Genomic DNA, 19,145 nt, shown 5'->3' with positions numbered 1-19,145 from the left:
GAATAGATTCACATCAGCACCCATCCTGCACCACCCGGACCCTCAACTACCTTTTGTGGTGGAGGTGGACGCCTCTAACACGGGAATTGGCGCCATTCTCTCACAACGGCAAGGTAACCCGCCTAAATTATTCCCCTGTGCCTTTTATTCCAGGAAACTGTCTACAACGGAGCAAAACTATGACGTGGGCAATCGCGAACTTCTAGCCATGAAGGCAGCTTTTGAGGAGTGGCGTCATTGGCTTGAGGGAGCAAGACATCCATTCCTGGTGCTGACGGATCATCGCAACCTCGAGTACTTGCGCTCAGCCAAGAGAGTAAACCCCAGGCAAGCTAGATGGGCACTCTTCTTTACCCGGTTTGACTTCTCTATCACCTACATTCCAGGTTCTAAGAACATCAAGGCAGATGCATTGTCACGTCAGTTTGACAGCGCTCCACAGAATACCTTGCAAGACCCAATTATCCCACCCACCCTCATCGTCGCTCCAGTTCAATGGGACATCATGTCAGAGATTGCACAGACACACGAGCAGAACCCGCCTCCCGCTGCATGTCCCAACGATCGTACCTTTGTGCCGCCAGGGCTCAGGGAGAAGGTAATTCGATGGGTACACTCCTCGACAAGCTCCGGTCACCCGGGAATCACCACGACAACCAGGCTAATAAGGAACCGATTCTGGTGGGACTCGTTACAAGCAGATGTTGCAGACTTCGTCAATGCTTGCCACACATGCGCCGCAGCAAAGACCCCAAAACAACTCCCAGCAGGTCTATTACAACCACTACCCATCCCTCAGCGTCCATGGTCTCACATAGCTATCGACTTCGTTACTGATCTGCCGCCATCTCAAGGTAACACCACCATACTAACTGTGATTGATCGGTTTTCCAAAGGATGTCGACTAATCCCTCTGCCTAAGTTACCCACAGCCTTCGAAACTGCTGAACACCTGCTCCAATACGTATTCAGATACTATGGTCTTCCAGAGGATATTGTTTGGACCGAGGACCTCAATTTACGTCAAGGGTATGGTCAGCTTTCTTCAGATTGTTAAATGTTAATATAAGCCTCACCTCTGGTTACCACCCACAGTCTAATGGACAAACTGAACGCCTGAATCAGGAGATATCCAAATTCCTCAGAATGTACTGCCAGCAGAACAGAACAGACTGGAGTCGCTTCCTTCCCTGGGCGGAGTATGCGCAAAACTCTATCCTCAAACCTGCTACCAAGTTAACACCATTCCAATGCATTCTAGGATACCAACCACCACTATTCCCATGGTCCGGGGAGCCATCCGAGGTTCCTGCAGTAAACGACTGGATTCAACGCAGCGAGACCATCTGGAACCAAACTCATGTACATCTCCAACGAGCAATAAACAGGGTCAAGGAACAAGCGGACCGTCATCGCCGTCCTCATCCTGACTATACACCAGGACAGTGGGTGTGGTTATCCACTCGGGATCTACGATTACGGCTACCATGTAGGAAGCTCAGTCCCAGGTATGTGGGTCCATTCAAAATAGTCAAACAGATTAACTCAGTGTCATATCGTCTAGAATTACCTGCCACTTACCGCATCTCTCCCACCTTTCATGTGTCTCTGTTGAAACCGGCTGATGGTCCGAGGGTGGAGCAAGAGTCCAGTGAAGCAGGCCCCCCACCGATGATCGTGGATGGCGAGGAGGCTTTTTCCGTGCGGGAGTTGCTAGATTCCAGACGCCGGGGGCGGCAGATCCAGTATCTGGTCGATTGGGAGCGGTACGGCCCGGAGGAGAGGTCTTGGGTCAACTCAGAGGACATTCTGGACCCCAACCTAATCAATGACTTTCATAGGACCCACCCGGAGAAACCGGCCCCACGACCCCGAGGAAGACCCCGGCGTCGGATGTGCGCCCGCGTCAGGAGCCGCTCGCAGGGGGGGGGGCTCTGTCACAACCGCTGGTGAAGATCCCACCGTCGGCCATCAGAGGTCGCGCTCACCAGAGTACTAACTTACTCATGGACTTCATTTCCCATAATCCCACATGCCGGGACTGATTACCATCCACCTGTTCCCCATCAGCTGGCCTATATATTCTCTGAGCACACACACACACACTGCGAAGTCTTGTTCTGCCCCGGCGACATTTCTGAGCGTTTACCCATTGTTGTTTCTGATCTGCCTGTTTACGAACCTGCCTGTTTATCGACTCTGATTCTTGCTGCCTGCCATTTTGACCTGTGTTTGCCTGGACTCTGGTTATTCGACTGTTTGCTGCCTGCCCTGACCCTTGCCTGGTATGATTAAGATTTACGCCTTGCCTGTGATACTACTGTTAATTCTTGGCTACCGACCTTTGCCTGTTACTACTGTGAGTTTGTGTGTTTCCAATAAACTGCACATGGATCCCAATCCACCTGAGTCCTCATTACAGCAATACGTCGCTTTGGATAAAAGCAAATGTAAATGTTTTGTTAGTATTTTTTCCCTACTCATTAGTAAAGTAATGCAAAGCTTAACAAACTGGCTGCAAATTGAGTATGATTTCCAATTACATAAATGTGGAAGTAATTAAATGTACCTTACGATTGGTGACACATATCTTGCTCAAATACTCATTAAATATGCACATATTTGAAATGCTATTTTAAATGTTACCTGCTTCCTCAGCCAATCAGAAAGATTTATTTATTTATATATAAATAAATAGTCAGTGGACAGCACACACAAAAACATGATCTGTGCCCCTGCAGCTCCATAGCCAACAATACATTATATGGCTCAGAATTATCAATTTTTCTTTTATGCCAAAAATTATTAGGATATTAAGATCATGTTCCGTAAAGATATTCTGTACATTTCGTACCGTAAATAAATGGTCAAACATGTATTATTAGTAGTAATAACCATAGCTAAGGACTTCATTTGGACAACTTTAAAGGATTTTCTCAATATTTAGATTTTTTTTTTGCACCCTCAGATTCCAGATTTACAAATATTGTCCTATCAAACCACACATCAATGGAACTATTATTTATTCAGTTGGCAAGTTGGCAAGGCAAGTTTATACATTTCATACCCAATGGCAATTTAAAGTGCTTTACATAGAAATAAATTAAAATAGTGGTAAAATATGCATGAGAAAAAAGAATACCATGTGTATGAATTAAAAATTAAAAACAAGGATAGTTAAAACAGTTTATAAAAAATTATAATTATATACTTATTATATAATGGTCCAGAGTATTTGAGCTCAAATTATTTACTAAACACAATTAATATTCAAAATGCTTTTATATGCAAGATGACATAATGTATTTTTGGCAGACCATTTCATTTGCCAGAAAACAAGGACAAATATATATTATGCCATTTTACTCATCGTAAAAACCTTGAGTTAATCATTTTTGGATATTTGGACTGAAAACAACACAAAAATACTAAATAATAAGAGCATTTTTAGCAGTGCACATCACGACTGACAACTAATAATGCAATCTAGCAAATACATATGAATCCTTTTTTAATGTAAAAGCACAAAGAGAACTGTAGAGCAGTGATTTGTACTCGAGACTTGGACTCGGTCTCGAGACCATATTTAATTGTTCTTGGTCTCTGTCTTTTCATGGACTCGTGTGGATTTGGACTCTATGTTAATATTTCTTTAAATTTATGCTTTACACGTTTATGATGTGTGATTTGGAATGAAGTTAGCAGGACTCAGGTCAGGATAGAGCGAGCTTCTAGCTCTTAAAGGGTTAGTTCACCCAAAAATGAAAAATGTATGTTTATCTGCTGACCCCCGGGGCATCCGAGATGTAGGTGTGTTTGTTTATTCAGGAGAAATTTTGTCAGATCTTCATTTGTGTTCAACTGAAGAAACAAACACACCTACATCTTGGATGTCCTGGGGGTAAGCAGATAAACATAAATTTTTAATTTTGGGGTGAACTAACCCTTTAACTATGTGTGAAAATCTGTTATTCAGTTTGCATATAAGAGCCACAAAGAGTTCATATGTAGTAAGACTCTAAAAAAACACACAAAAAACTGCGGTAAATCAAAACAACTGAAGCAAAGGGAACAACTTCCAATTTTAATCGTTTTCCTGAAAGTCTCATTGCTACATTATTTGTGTCAACCGTTATAGTGATATATTTACTATTTACAAAGTAGGACAAAAGTGTCACAGAGAAATCCAAACCTTGTTTAATTTAATAATAAAATGAGCATCTCCTCCGAAAATATCTCACATAAGGCCGCCCATCCGCCCTCTCTTCCTCCAGCACACTTCTCAAACACGCACACATACAAATCCATATTAAACCCTGCGGCTTGTGGAGACACATTAATTTCTTAAGACACACACAAAAAAAATACTCAAATGAGCTGGTCTCGACTCGAACTCGAATGTGCTGGTCTGGACTCGAACTCGAATGTGCTGGTCTCGACTCGGACTCGAATGTGCTGGTCTCGACTCGAACTCGAATGAGCTGGTCTCGACTCGGACTCGAATGTGCTGGTCTCGACTCGGACTCGAATGTGCTGTTCTCGACTCGGACTCGAATGTGCTGGTCTCGACTCGGACTCGAATGTGCTGGTCTCGACTCGGACTCGAATGTGCTGGTCTCGACTCGGACTCGAATGTGCTGGTCTCGACTCGAACTCGAATGAGCTGGTCTCGACTCGGACTCGAATGTGCTGGTCTCGACTCGGACTCGAATGTGCTGTTCTCGACTCGAACTCGAATGAGCTGGTCTCGACTCGGACTCGAATGTGCTGGTCTCGACTCGGACTCGAATGTGCTGGTCTCGACTCGGACTCGAATGTGCTGTTCTCGACTCGGACTCGAATGTGCTGGTCTCGACTCGAACTCGAATGTGCTGGTCTCGACTCGAACTCGAATGAGCTGGTCTCGACTCGAACTCGAATGTGCTGGTCTCGACTCGAACTCGAATGAGCTGGTCTCGACTCGGACTCGAATGTGCTGGTCTCGACTCGAATGTGCTGGTCTCGACTCGGACTCGAATGTGCTGGTCTCGACTCGGACTCGAATGTGCTGGTCTCGACTCGGACTCGAATGTGCTGTTCTCGACTCGGACTCGAATGAGCTGGTCTCGACTCGGACTCGAATGTGCTGGTCTAGACTCGAACTCGAATGTGCTGGTCTCGACTCGGACTCGAATGTGCTGGTCTCGACTCGGACTCGAATGTGCTGTTCTCGACTCGGACTCGAATGTGCTGGTCTCGACTCGAACTCGAATGTGCTGGTCTCGACTCGGACTCGAATGTGCTGGTCTCGACTCGGACTCGAATGTGCTGGTCTCGCCTCGGACTCGAATGTGCTGGTCTCGACTCGGACTCGAATGTGCTGGTCTCGACTCGAACTCGAATGTGCTGTTCTCGACTCGAACTCGAATGAGCTGGTCTCGACTAGAACTCGAATGAGCTGGTCTCGACTCGAACTCGAATGTGCTGGTCTCGACACGGACTCGAATGTGCTGGTCTCGACTCGAACTCGAATGTGCTGGTCTCGACTCGAACTCGATTGAGCTGGTCTCGACTCGAACTCGAATGTGCTGGTCTCGACTCGGACTCGAATGAGCTGGTCTCGACTCGGACTCGAATGTGCTGGTCTCGACTCGGACTCGAATGTGCTGGTCTCGACTAGAACTCGAATGTGCTGGTCTCGACTCGGACTCGAATGTGCTGGTCTCGACTCGGACTCGAATGTGCTCGAATGTGCTGGTCTCGACTAGAACTCAAATGAGCTGGTCTCGACTCGAACTCGAATGAGCTGGTCTCGACTCGAACTCGAATGTGCTGGTCTCGACTCGAATTCGAATGAGCTGGTCTCGAACTCGAATGTGCTGGTCTCGACTAGAACTCGAATGTGCTGGTCTCGACTCGAACTCGAATGTGCTGGTCTCGACTCGAACTCGAATGTGCTGGTCTCGACTCGAACTTGAATGTGCTGGTCTCGACTCGAACTCGAATGTGCTGGTCTCGACTCGGACTCGAATGAGCTGGTCTCGACTCGAACTTGAATGTGCTGTTCTCGACTAGAACTCGAATGTGCTGGTCTCGACTCGAACTCGAATGTGCTGTTCTCGACTCGAACTCGAATGAGCTGGTCTCGACTAGAACTCGAATGAGCTGGTCTCGACTCGGACTCGAATGTGCTGTTCTCGACTCGGACTCGAATGAGCTGTTCTCGACTCGAACTCGAATGAGCTGGTCTCGACTCGAACTCGAATGAGCTGGTCTCGACTCGAACTCGAATGTGCTGGTCTCGACTCGAACTCGAATGTGCTGGTCTCGACTCGGACTCGAATGAGCTGGTCTCGACTCGGACATGAATGAGCTGGTCTCGACTCGGACTCGAATGAGCTAGTCTCGGTTGATTTGAATGAGCTGGTCCAGATGTGACCCTAAAGCTGGCCTGTGAAATCCTCTTACCTGACCCCGTGCTGTGCTCCACTGTTTTTGAGTGTGACGTCTGAGAGGTAGAAGCGGACTGGGACCGCTGATCTGAGCTCATGCCGTTGCTGTCCTGGCCCAGAGCTGAGCTGCTCTTGCGGGGTTTCTTATCGGTCAAGTGCAGCGGCGAGCTCTTCTTAATGGCTCTGTTGCGAGGGCGGGCTGTGGCGTTAACTTTCAGGTAGGCTTGAGCCTTGTACTCCTTGAGCTCTCCATAGTTGGCGTCCGTGACTCGACACTCATACAGGCCCTCGTCGTTCTTGCTCACCCGAGAGATCTGCAGCTTGTGGGAGATGTCATTGCCTTGGACCTTGACTGTCTGTGAAGAGAATGGAAAGCAAATCCTCGCATGAACTCGCTGCTCTAGACACACTTTAACCATCAAATCTTTATTTGCTAGTGTCTTTGGTTTAGAGGCCTTTCACAGCAACATAAAGATTTTCTCAGGGCATACAGAGATCAAGATATTAAATCCGATAAAGCTGACTGTATCAGGCATCTAAATCATAAACATTTTTTGAAAAATCCTGAGTATCAAATAATATGATCTAAATCATCATTGGATTGGATTAAATTATGTGTTTTAGAAATACAGAGTCCTGATCAAGATGTTATGTCTTGTTTTCTGGGGAAATAAATACATTTATACCCTATTGGCAGATACTTTAGCTTTTTTAAGCATCAATTTTGACATAATATCTTTTTTTTTTTCATTGGCGGATCAGTTGGCTTATTTTAAGCAAAAACTTACTTCATTTTGATTGATTTCCCAATAAAACAAGACAAAATTTAATGTTACTCATCTAGTAAAAGCATCTTGATTTAAGAATTTTTAGATATTTGGACTGGAAATAAGACAAAAATACTATAGCATTTGTTTGCTGTCTAAATACTAATAATATATATTACTAAGACATATTATTAGCAGATATTGATATTCATCTTTTTGTCCATATGAAATGTCAGCATCTGCATCAAATTGCATGTTTTTGCTCAGTTTGGCCCTCTGAGCTGTTTCCCCCTCCATATTCTTACTATATCAGACTATATGAGTCATACAAGACTGATATGATAATATGAGACTCAACAACAAACAATATTTTGTCTAAAGGTTCAATAAACTGTGCCATAAAACAACCACAAAAAAAGTATGGTGTGTACCATGAAACTGCATTTACCAGAATTATTGAAGATATTGTTCACCTAAAAATGACAGTCATGTCAATGCATCGCTGCAGTCTCCGCCGATACTGAAGGAAGTGCATCACACATGTACACTGAGCAGTGTTGTTCTGAACAAAGATCACATACTCACACTTATTTTGGTCCCTTCTTCATCAGGATCTGGATCCGGAATCAGCTCCATCTGATCACAAAGAAACAAGAACAAGAGTGTTTATGGTTTCTCATATTTAAAATTAAATCTTTACTTGGAATGTACAATGTAAGAGTTATTTTTGGTAGATATTGTATTGTATGTTATTGTTCATGCTCATTTAACCTTTAAAAAATATTTATTATGTTTATGTATGAAGCCCCTGACGGAACTCTATAAGCTTCCATATACAGTAAGAAGCCCCTGACGGAACTCTATAAGCTTCCATATACAGTACGAAGCCCCTGACGGAACTCTATAAGCTTCCATATACAGTATGAAGCCCCTGATGTAACTCTATAAGCCTCCATATACAGTATGAAGCCCCTGACGGAACTCTATAAGCTTTCATATAGAGTATGAAGCCCCTGATGTAACTCTATAAGCTTCCATATAGAGTATGAAGCCCCTGACGGAACTCTATAAGCTTCCATATAGAGTACGAAGCCCCTGACGGAACTCTATAAGCTTCCATATACAGTATGAAGCCCCTGACGGAACTCTATAAGCTTCCATATAGAGTTTGAAGCCCCTGATGTAACTCTATAAGCTTCCATATAGAGTATGAAGCCCCTGACAGAAATCTATAAGCTTCCATATAGAGTACGAAGCCCCTGACGGAAATCTATAAGCTTCCATATAGAGTACGAAGCCCCTGACGGAACTCTATAAGCTTCCATTTACAGTATGAAGGCCCTGACGGAACTCTATAAGCTTCCATATACAGTACGAAGCCCCTGACGGAACTCTATAAGCTTCCATATAGAGTACGAAGCCGCTGACGGAAATCTATAAGCTTCCATATAGAGTATGAAGCCCCTGACGGAACTCTATAAGCTTCCATATACAGTAAGAAGGCCCTGACGGAACTCTATAAGCTTCCATTTACAGTACGAAGGCCCTGACGGAACTCTATAAGCTTCCATATACAGTACGAAGCCCCTGACGGAACTCTATAAGCTTCCATATAGAGTATGAAGCCCCTGACGGAACTCTATAAGCTTCCATATACAGTATGAAGCCCCTGACGGAACTCTATAAGCTTCCATATACAGTATGAAGCCCCTGACGGAACTCTATAAGCTTCCATTTACAGTATGAAGCCCCTGACGGAACTCTATAAGCTTCCATATACAGTATGAAGCCCCTGACGGAACTCTATAAGCTTCCATATACAGTATGAAGCCCCTAATGTAACTCTATAAGCTTCCATATACAGTATGAAGCCCCTGACGGAACTCTATAAGCTTCCATATACAGTATGAAGCCCCTTATGTAACTCTATAAGCTTCCATATACAGTACGAAGCCCCTGACGGAACTCTATAAGCTTCTATATACAGTATGAAGCCCCTGACGGAACTCTATAAGCTTCCATATAGAGTATGAAGCCCCTGACGGAACTCTATAAGCTTTCATATAGAGTATGAAGCCCCTGATGTAACTCTATAAGCTTCCATATAGAGTATGAAGCCCCTGACGGAACTCTATAAGCTTCCATATAGAGTATGAAGCCCCTGACGGAACTCTATAAGCTTCCATATACAGTATGAAGCCCCTGACGGAACTCTATAAGCTTCCATATAGAGTTTGAAGCCCCTGATGTAACTCTATAAGCTTCCATATAGAGTATGAAGCCCCTGACGGAAATCTATAAGCTTCCATATAGAGTACGAAGCCCCTGACGGAAATCTATAAGCTTCCATATAGAGTACGAAGCCCCTGACGGAACTCTATAAGCTTCCATTTACAGTATGAAGGCCCTGACGGAACTCTATAAGCTTCCATATACAGTACGAAGCCCCTGACGGAACTCTATAAGCTTCCATATAGAGTACGAAGCCGCTGACGGAAATCTATAAGCTTCCAAATAGAGTATGAAGCCCCTGACGGAACTCTATAAGCTTCCATATATAGTAGGAAGCCCCTGACGGAACTCTATAAGCTTCCATTTACAGTACGAAGGCCCTGACGGAACTCTATAAGCTTCCATATACAGTACGAAGCCCCTGACGGAACTCTATAAGCTTCCATATACAGTATGAAGCCCCTGACGGAACTCTATAAGCTTCCATATACAGTATGAAGCCCCTGATGTAACTCTATAAGCTTCCATATACCGTATGAAGCCCTTGACGGAACTCTAAAAGCTTCCATATACAGTATGAAGCCCCTGACGGAACTCTATAAGCTTCCATATACAGTATGAAGCCCCTGACGGAACTCTATAAGCTTCCATATACAGTATGAAGCCCCTGACGGAACTCTATAAGCTTCCATATACAGTATGAAGCCCCTGACGGAACTCTATAAGCTTCCATATACAGTATGAAGCCCCTGACGGAACTCTATAAGCTTCCATATACAGTACGAAGGCCCTGACGGAACTCTATAAGCTTCCATATACAGTACGAAGCCCCTGGCGGAACTCTATAAGCTTCCATATACAGTATGAAGCCCCTGACGGAACTCTATAAGCTTCCATATACAGTATGAAGCCCCTGACGGAACTCTATAAGCTTCCATATACAGTATGAAGCCCCTGACGGAACTCTATAAGCTTCCATATACAGTATGAAGCTCCCAACGGAACATCTAAGGTTCTATACAGATTTTTTTTTTTTCTCAGAGTGTAAACTTTTACACCACAATTTTGTTATTTTTAATTAATCAGCTAATTTGCTTGCCTATTTGGGCACAAAAGGTCAAATAATTGAGCATCAGAATGGCAACCTGTTGATTATCGTTTATCATTATTAGCTCAGAAATACCTTATACGTGCATTTCCAATTACACAGAGAGAAAAGAAACATTCAAGCTATGAAATGACCTTAAATTCTTGCTCTATCCCTCGACACCATTAAAAACTTGAAATGCTTCAAAAGCTGTTAAATGTTTGTTTAGAGGAATGAGAAAGGATGGCACGCAGACGGCGAGAGGTGTATCCGTCGTGAGAGTTAAACAGAACAATGATTCATTAGAACAGGCACAGGAACAGATGGCACTGCAGGCACCATTTTCTGCTCTTTAAGGAGTTTGAAATATTCAAAAAGCACCACATCAAAAAACAATCAGCTCAAAATCCATCAGGCTAAAGAGGAATAATGCTTCCGCTCGACGACACGCGGCCGAATAATGAACTTCATCTGCTTGAGGTCTGAGGCGATTGGTTTTAAATTAAGCAATAAGGAACAGATTAGATCCATGGTAAACATGTTCATCCTTAACGCCAATAATGTCATGTTTGTTTTTGGCTCTCTGAAAGTATTATATGCTCATGGTTTTTGAGGGAACACCTTAAAAATAAGCTCAAATGAAGAGACAATATGAGTCGATCCCACACTTGAACCCGGATTTAAAGCTGCCTCTGCTTTATGCATTGACTTAAGTAGGCATCATTTATTTAGATGAAAAAAGTGCCAAATGGCATTTTGAAGAGGAAGGATTTGCTGACAGGCTTCATCGTAACCGCAGATGCTCCTCGTCTGCCACATGATATCAACAACATCAGTCTGAAATGCTCTAAGTTTCTCCATGGTTTTAAAGAAGGGCGTGCGAGGATAGAGAGTTGGTTTTTGGAAGTGACTGACAATTTGAACTACAGAACACATACACTCTTGTCCACTTCAGCTCTGCAGCAGATTTTGAATGATTGAATGACGATGCAATATTGGACCCACGGGTGGGGCGCAAAGTTGCATTGGTTAAAATTAAAGATTTGCCATTGAAGAACCATTTTTATTTCCTTAAAGAACCCAAAGTGATCTGTTCTTAAAATAGTAATTTCTTCTTAGAGTGAAGAACGTTTTAATAATCTAGCAAACCTATAAAAAAATGTTTTGTAAATGGAAATATCCCATGAGTGTTAAATGTTATTTATTGAACCATCGATGCCATTAAAGAAGCGTTAGTGTATCGTGTTAAGACTCAAAGTGACCCTTGTGAAAAATTGCGCTTAACTGTATTGAATGTAAAATAAAAAATAAAACATTGTAATTGCAGATAATATTAATGAAGTTCATTCAAAGAGAGATTATGTCTTTTAAGTATGCTTATAAAAAGTGCACTTTGTAATAATGTCAAATTAAAACACATTTTCTTCATTTCTACAGTTTAATCTTCTGTCATGCTTTACAGTACCCTTGTGTTTTATAACATACTAAAGCAGTTAGTAATTTACTCTAGTGTGTTATTCAACATTACATGTACATGAATATATTATAATGTAGTATACCATAAATGCTTGAACATTTATAGTAAACACAATAGAAGTTACTATGAAGTCACATATATCGCAATATAAGTCCATCTTAAATGGGTCAGTTGAACTTGAATTTATTTAATAAAAGTGTATAATACTTCTTTAATAGTATAATACTTTTCATTTAATTGCAATTAGCTTGGGCAGTTACAGGTCTGACAACACATATTCAGTTCACACTTATTATACTTTAAATAAATATTGCCACAATAAATGTTCTTTTCGTGTTAGGTTAAAGTGTGTTTCTTTTTCACAAGGGAAACTAGGAGCAGATGGCGTATAAATTCCATTCATAAATTCTCTGAAAAAAATGCATATTATATTAATGTGATTTGTTTTAACAGAGTCTAAAGATAGAGAAAATATAAAAAAGCAGAGTAAAAAAAAGAATGAAACAATACAAATTCAGTCAGTGTGTTTATACTGAGAGGCAAAACTGCACAAGATATTAGGATATCATTTTTATGTCTTTAATTAAATGTCTTAATTCATAGGCATGTTTTAAGCAGGAATCAAACTCATCTAATTATGCGGGGGGGGGGGGGGGGAGTTTAAAAAACATTCATCAGAGGGGTGTCAAAAACAGACTTAATACTATTTTAGTAATATATAACGCATTTCATATATTCTCAGGATGTAAACCATGTTATCTTAATTTGCTTCTGAAATAAATGCATCTTGTTTTAAGGACATTTACTGTATATCATTTTACTGGTTTGCAGAAGCGTTCTAATTGATTGCATACGTCCTACATGGTATAAAAATGTGTATATCCTATGAAAATAGGTGAAAGGAAGCTTTAAGAGCAGAAGAAAGTATCGGCCATCCCATCCAGATAACTCTTTCACCGCAGTCGTCTCGCTAATACGACCCGTTGATCTCCATTACACTGAGATCTCTTATCTCCGCTATAACACACCGAGCTGGACCTCCCATTAAAATCAAATACAATTAAACTAAATGTGCTCTAATGAATTTCCAATTTCAATAGCGGTTCTGGGTGCTCAGTATTGACTTCTAAGTATCTTGCACTGCAAATAGTGCCACTTCATTTCATGAACCCAGAGTGTGCTTCATAATATTTAACACTTTTAAAAAAGTTTAACCATTTTTAAATTTGTTTTTGATATATACACTATATTGCCAAAAGTTTTGGGACGCCTGCCTTTACATGCACATGAGCTTTAATGCCATCCCATTGTTAATCCGTGGGGTTTAATATGGAGTCGGCCCACCCTCTCTAACAGCTCCAGCTCTTCTGGGAAGGCTTTCCTCAAGGTTTAGGAGTGTGTTTATGGGGATTTTTGCCCATTCTTCTAGAAGCTCATTTGTGAGGTCAGGCACTGATGTTGGACGAGAAGGCCTGGCTCTCAGTCTCCGCTCTAATTCATCCCAAAGCTGTTCTATCGGGTTGAGCTCAGGACTCTGTGCAGGCCAGTCAAGTTCCTCCACACCAAACTCCTCATCCATGTCTTTATGGAGCGACGCTTTGTGCACTGGAGCGCAGTCATGCTGGGACAGGAAGGGGCCGTCCACAAACTGATCCCACAAAGTTGGGAGCATGAAATTGTCCAAAATGTCTTGGTGAAGCATTAAGAGTTCCTTACACTGGAACTAAGGGGCCAAGCCCTGAAAAACAACCCCACCCCATAACCCTCCACCACACTTCGTGGCTGAGTTGCTGTTGTTCCCAATGGCTTCCACTTTGTTATAATCCCACTAAAGCCCCTTTCACACTGCAATTCCGGCAAATACACGGATAATGCGACCCGGCATTTGTTCCCGGGCCACTAGATTTGGCCCATTCTCGCTGCCAGCGAAATACCGTAATATGTGCGCTTTCACACACAACCCGTAACGGTCCCGGGTCGAGTTGACACGTGACATCCTGATGTGACGTATAACGGCGAGCGATCTCAGCTTCAGCGCGGATAGTAAGGAGCTCCATGGTCTCGACTTGTGTCCAGTTTGCGCTCATTTCTGCTTGTTTAACTTTAGTTTCCTTTGTATACGAACACTCTCTGCGTTTAAAACACCGATGAGCTCTTCTGGCACTGCATGGGTGTATTACTGAAGAAACAAGCTCTAGGAGTCGCACGATAACTACGTACACGCTGCGGCATTAGTTTCGGCTTTTGTTCACACAGTGCTCGTCCCGGGTCGAACCCCGCAATATTACTAGGTCCCCGACCCGGGTCGAATTCGGTAATCAATGCCGGGACGTGGTTGCTTTCACACAGAAGGCGACCCGGGAATGTTCCCGGGAATAATGCGGGTCCGACGTGCAGTGTGAAAGGGGCTTAACAGTTGAGCGTGGAATATTTAGTAGTGAGGAAATGTCAGGAATGGTCTTATTGCACAGGTGTCAGCCTATCACGGCCTCACGCTTGAGTTCACTGAGCTCCTGAGAGCGACCCATTCTTTCACTAATGTGTGTAGAAGCGTCTGCAGGCCGAGAGCTGGAGTTACACACCTGTGGACATGAAGTGATTGAACACCTGAACTCAGTGTCTCAAAACTTTTGCCAATATTGTGTACATGACAGGATTTTTTATAAAGGAAAATATAAAACATCTTCACATCTACAGCCTGTGGAAAGGAATCCAACAAGACTTGGATTGAATCATCATTCATGGATGAGCTAATGTATTAAAGATGTCTTACTTAACTGTAGTATGAAGCAGGCTGGAGCGATAGATAATGAGAGACGAGTACGACACATGAAGAGAGCAGCGGTTCTGCTTCTTCAACTCATGCATGTGTGTGTGTGTGTGTGTGTGTGTGTGTGTGTAACGCAGTGCTGTTTTATCATATCACACACATGTGAGTGTGTTAAAGTGATGTTATAATGGTACTATGAGCGAGATCATATTCAGCGATAAAACACAGCACTCTGTGCGGTAAATCAACAACTCCAGATTTAAACAATAAGACGAACGGTGTTGAGCTGGAGGACAATCATTAGTTTCTGTCCATCAATGATCCAAACAGTGTCTAATAAAACACATCAGATATGAAAGCGGCGATAGTGTTGCCATGGTTACTACAAAAATAACCTTAGACACATTCTGAATAATACACTTACTCAAGTCAACAAAATGTATAAACATTTTTGATATTTTTTTAATTAAAAAATCTGACATATTGTGCCTTTAACTAATGTTAACAAAGGAGACTTTATTGTAATATTGCTACCTTATTTTTTAAATATTACTTTAAATCAGCACTAGGTAACATTTCAACCTTCATAATATATTTTCAAGACTCTTGTGATGATAAATCGACTTACAATAGGCTGAATGACACGTCTGCCATAGCCTGACGGGGTCTGTATCGTTTTTAATCGTACTTTTAAACTTCGGGTTTCAGGTAGTAACCCGAGAACAAAAAGAACTACAAAACTCGACTGCTTTACGGCATATACGTCACTTCCACCAACACACACACTTCCTTACATTCGGACGTGCGAGCCCAACTTTGTTCGTCGGATAATATAGTCATGTCCGAAGCAGCACAGACAAATAAGAAAGAAAAGGTTTTGTTGGAGGAAAGCAATAAGAGGAAACGAGACAGTGATGTGATTAAAGGCCGGACGAGGATCAACATGTGACCAGCGTTTGCTCGTCGGCGTGAGCTGAAGGAGGCGTGCCCGACCGATGCTGTCCTGCTTGTTACGGTGAGCTACCACTCAAACATTGAACTGAAGTATCATATAGATTCTGTCAAACGCTAACCAATAGACTACTATAATGACGCTGGCTTGTAAATGTGAGCATCGCGATTATTTGGCGTTTGAAAAAAAATAAAACCCATGAAATTATATTCACATGACATGCTGAAGCATACGCCACTGACTGACTCCCATTGACGGCTCAATCCGAGGGGCGGATAAACGGCTGTCTGTCAAACTCCCTCTGCACGCGATAGGATAGCGCTACACCAACCAGAGCAACGAAGGTGAAGCGGAGCTGACAGATTAAACATTCCCCGTATTCGGTCGGCTAAACTCCGAACACATCTTCCCTTCTTCAGAATGACTTCAGTGCCGTTCTTTGTTCTTTTCTCAGAGAAAAGCTTAACTCAAGTCTTCCAGAGTCGCGGTCAAAGCTGATTCGACAGACCGCCGGCGTTCGCCAGTTTCTGTGTTTACTAGAAGCACGCAAACGCAACTCGGCCGTCATCATTATGGCCCCGCCCACCGACTCTATACACGATCTGATTGGCCCGTCCAGATTGAGAGGAACACAGCTCAGAAGGGTATTGAGAGTTCCTAGACGACACTTGCGGGCAGATTAAATTTGCTGCCGCTAGGGTGCGTCTAGATTTCTAGGCTAGCTGTCACGTATCACACATGCACATTTTAATAAGCCCACAGAAAGCAGGTTAATTTGTTTGAATGTCTTTAAAAGATGGGCAGCAGATCACGCATCATGTTTTGATTTTTTGGATTGTGAGTGTACACAAACAAAAGTAGATACTTTACAAATTATAATGATGTATAGCACTTGCATAAATGACAAAAACTTAGTTCTTTTAGTCTCTTTGGTACTGATAAGAAAAAAGTTGAGGCCGTCGCACCAGCACAATAATCGACCTCAAGGGGTTAATAACCTGCTGCTCTTGCATTAATACACAAACATGAATCCTGTGTGAGATCTGGGCAGGTGGAGCTGGGGAGGTGGAGGGGTTCTGATAGGCTTACAGCCAACACTGAACCAGACTGTTTAAATGTTGAGCAAACAATCTCATTGGCTGCAGGATCACCAAAGGCCAATCAGCTTGTGCCATGCGGTAATGCTGTGATTGCTTGCACACGGTCAGCCCCATCTAGGGTCCATGGCTGTCCAAGATAAATCTCTTTTGCTGTCTCACACACTGTCTTGTTTATGCAGAGCAGCTTAAGCATTTTATCATTAAGTAATAAGTTCACACTAAGTTTAATAATGTGACAAACAAACACACCATCTTTCCATTCCTGTTCAAGCATGCAAACGCGCTGCCGGCTGACAGGCCAATACCTTCGTCTAGTCATTTGTGATTCTTACGCTCTTCATTACAGCAAACTGTCGTTCTTCATGCCCGCTGAAATTGACTTCTTGTAAAATGTGGCCCTGCAATTATTTTGCATAATGCACGCGGCTCTGAGGTCCCCAACACTCAATTAATGTCAGGGAAGAAGGATGGCATCATCTATATTAAGATATAAACATATCTCACTTGAATGGCCACAGCCGTCAAGCATATTTCACCATGAAGATGGAGATTAAGCCCCCGGATATCTGCAGCTGAACCTTGAGGATATCATTATTATGAATCTGTATCTCCCTTCTTATGAGGATATTGAATGGTGTTATTTTGTTCTCAGGGCAAACAGTGTGATTAGATTCAACCTTTACCAAACCAGCTCCGTTCCATATCCGTTCAGCACGCGGTTTCATCAACTTAAAGCTGGCTGAACTTCAACAAGTTATTATATTGCTGCTGTATGCGGTGTGAACAGTGATGCATTATGATGGCCTTGCTTTACAGCAGATGAAATACAGCTGAGGCAGCACACGGAAGCACTCGCTAGAGCCGAGTGTGGGGAACATGCTCCCCTCCTTGCTTAATGATATCTGGGGTCTGTGCGAAGAAATAAATGTGTGTGCATCTGCAGAAAACACTTAAGCAATAAATGCACAAGAAGACGAGAGTCTTTGCTTCTGTGGCAGAGTAGGTCATTTCCATATAAAAGCATCAGGATTGTCATTGAATGCAGTCATAGGAGGTCTTTTCATCATTCATCAGTGTCAGCGGAGATTGAGATCGCTCAGTTAATGCAGCCGAAATTTGTCATGTTTTCTTTTTATCATTAATTTATCTTGATGTAACCCAAAGCAGTTGAATATATAATTTTATTATATTTTATGATAACAAAATAAAATAATAAATAATAAAACAAAATAGATAGATAGATAGATAGATAGATAGATAGATAGATAGATAGATAGATAGATAGATAGATAGATAGATAGATAGATAGATAGATAGATAGATAGATAGATAGATAGATAGATAGATAGATAGATAGATATAGATAGATAGATAGATAGATAGATCATAAAAAAATCGTACTGACCCCAAACTTTTGAAAAGTAGTGAATAAAATAAAACAAATTAAATAAAAATATTAAGTAAATATATATAATTGTATTATATTTTATAATAATAAAATAAGATTAATAATCATATTATCATCAAATAATGAAATAAAATAAAACAAACAATAATAAAATAAAATAATAAATAATAAAACAAAATAGATGATAAATAAATAATAAAATAAAAAATAAAAAATAAATAAATAAATAAAATAAAGTAAAATAAAATAAAGTAAAATAAAATAAAATAAAATAAAATAAAATAAAATAAAATAAAATAAAATAAAATAAAATAAAATAAAATAAAATAAAATAAAATAAAATAAAATAAATGCTGCCCGGTACATTCACTCATCCACTCTTTTCATCAGAACAAACTGATCTAGTGACAGTTCTTCCCTCCGCTCAGTGGAAGAGTTCATTAGTTGAGTGACAGATCCTTAACTGCACATGCAGGATTCATCATTTACTTCCTAACATCTCCTCAGCCCACTGAACCCATTCTGAACCGGTTTTCTGCACACATATCCACCGGTACACAATACATTTTGTGTGAGTACCAACTTTACACCACTTCCCTGCTTCAGTTGCCTCTCTGCATTGACAGATTGTGGAAACATGTCAAATATGGTATAGCAACATACTTGTTATGCTGAGAAAGCTTGTTAATGCCCAGAGGGATGGTATCATTTACTGCTGGGCACAGACACACTGTTGTGCGAGTTATGAATTATTCAGGCCTGTGGAGAGGCAAGAGGGCTGTTAAGCAATGTGTGTGAATATATGTATATGAAGGAAATTATTGTATTTGACAACTGCTCTGGGTGTGACGAGAGACAGATGTTGTTTATGATTGATTTCGGCTCTTGTAATGTAGTTAACAAGTGTCGCTTGTCACTCGT

The 19,145-nt window shown here is 41.8% G+C and overlaps 1 protein-coding gene across 1 annotated transcript in view; it reads right to left on the bottom strand.

Annotated features, from left to right (window-relative positions):
• Positions 1-19,145, bottom strand: part of vstm2a (V-set and transmembrane domain containing 2A) — a 79,315-nt gene that overhangs the window by 26,583 nt on the left and 33,587 nt on the right. The window contains exons 3-4 of the mRNA XM_067434965.1: positions 7,784-7,834; positions 6,448-6,787 (exon numbers count right to left, since the gene is read on the bottom strand). Coding sequence (XP_067291066.1) covers positions 6,448-6,787; positions 7,784-7,834 — 391 coding nt within the window. The remainder of the gene's footprint in view (positions 1-6,447; positions 6,788-7,783; positions 7,835-19,145) is intronic.

Source organism: Pseudorasbora parva, chromosome 24, assembly GCF_024679245.1.
Source record: "Pseudorasbora parva isolate DD20220531a chromosome 24, ASM2467924v1, whole genome shotgun sequence".
Lineage (NCBI taxonomy): Eukaryota > Metazoa > Chordata > Actinopteri > Cypriniformes > Gobionidae > Pseudorasbora > Pseudorasbora parva.
Note: the sequence above shows the minus strand (reverse complement) of the source record. Positions and strands in the feature narration are given on the sequence as shown.